The following is a 1,597-nucleotide window of genomic DNA, read 5'->3' as shown; positions in this document are numbered from 1 at the left end:
TGGACACTTACTACCTATGAAGATGTGGGGGAGCTTTTCAAACCTCATGCCTCACCTTTCTCATTTAAAAATGGGTAGATTAATACCGATCTCAAATTTCCATGAACATTAACTTACTGCACATAAGCCACAAAACACTTGCTGGTACATGACCAGTTTCTGACTGGCTTTATAGTTACCCTCGCTGTCCCTCCCCCCAGTCATCATAGTCATCATCGACTCCAGAAACACTGTGAGCTTCTCAGGTCAGGTTTTCTAGATTTTCATAACTGCTTCCTCTTCCAAACCCACACTCATCGCTTCTGTGGTCCAACGTGAGGTGAGGTTTGAACCTATCACGCTTCAACTTCCCCACTTTGCTTTACCACACGTGCCAGGTGCCGACTTACCTCACCACTCTATGTACTTTCTATAGTGGCATTTGCAAGGTGCCTATTTTCAACTGCTAGCCCCTTATGCCTGCTGTTCCTTGTTTAGGAGGGAAACAACCAGGACGACTAAGAAAGAACACATCGTTCCCTTCAGGTGCTTCCAGATCACCTACTCCTCCATCCTGCTCAGTGACAGCTGTCCCTTCTTTGATCAATCAGTGCTGTGCATTTGAAAACTTATTCTAGAAAACACTGCATTTTCCTTTGTTCTGTGGTTTTCAGGAGATGTGGTTTGGTGAGCTCTGGGGTTTGAAGGGACAGTCTCAGAAATGGACGAGAGTTCCTTTAAGGACTCAAGCTTGACCAAGCACGCCTGTTACTCAAGGAGCCTACAATGACCTAGTGAGTGTGTGGGCATGTGAGCCCATGAGCTGGGGATTACAGCTCAACAGTGCTAGGGATTACACAATCCTGCCAAGAACCACCAAGAAGCCAATGTGGGGGTCCTACTTTCTCCAAGTCACAGACACTTGAAGAGAGATTCTGTCTGATAAAGTGATTACCACACGAGCCGTTCTTGTCTGCACAGCAATTTTGAGAGCCCATCCTGGGAGCTAGGTGTGTAGTGTTTATCGTATTGTTGAGGCTCGTAAAAATCTTGTATGGCTGCAGGCAAGCCAAACCCTTTGCAGGCTCTGCATCTCCGGCTGACTCTGAGGACCAAGCCCAATTTCCTCTCAGTATATAAGGGCATGGCTCTGGGCTCAAGGCAGAGGAGTTCTCAGCCTCCTTCCACCTCTTGTCTTTGCTCTCACTTCTCTCTAAGCCATCATGAGCCTACAGTGTAGCTCCAGGTCCCTGTGCCGCGTTGGCGGTGGAGGTGGCGGCAGGAACTTCAGCTCAGGTTCTGCTGGCCTAGTCAACTTCCAGCGAAGATCCACCAGCTGCTCTATGCGGCGCAGCGGTGGTGGTGGAGGAGGTGGTGGTGGTAGATTTTCAGGAGGAGGCTTCTGTGGGAGTTCTGGTGGTGGCTTTGGAAGTAAAAGTCTTGTTAACCTTGGAGGTGGCAGAAGCATCTCCATAAGTGTAGCTAGAGGTGGTGGCTTTGGGGGTGGCAGCTACGGTGGTGGCAGCTACGGTGGTGGCTATGGGGGTGGTGGTTTTGGCGGAGGTCTTGGTGGTGGTTTTGGTGGTGGTGGCTTTGGTAGTGGAGGTGGTTTTGGTGG

At 49.8% G+C, this 1,597-nt stretch overlaps 1 protein-coding gene across 1 annotated transcript in view; it reads left to right on the top strand.

The window, feature by feature from the left end:
* The first annotated feature begins 1,202 nt into the window (after positions 1-1,202).
* Positions 1,203-1,597, top strand: part of Krt1 (keratin 1) — a 5,051-nt gene continuing 4,656 nt past the window's right edge. Inside the window, exon 1 of the mRNA XM_028781119.1 lies at positions 1,203-1,597. This exon is cut by the window's right edge and continues 256 nt beyond it. Coding sequence (XP_028636952.1) covers positions 1,203-1,597 — 395 coding nt within the window.

Source organism: Grammomys surdaster, unplaced genomic scaffold (genome assembly GCF_004785775.1).
Source record: "Grammomys surdaster isolate TR1022 unplaced genomic scaffold, NIH_TR_1.0 374, whole genome shotgun sequence".
Lineage (NCBI taxonomy): Eukaryota > Metazoa > Chordata > Mammalia > Rodentia > Muridae > Grammomys > Grammomys surdaster.
This window is presented reverse-complemented; position numbering and strand designations above follow the sequence as displayed.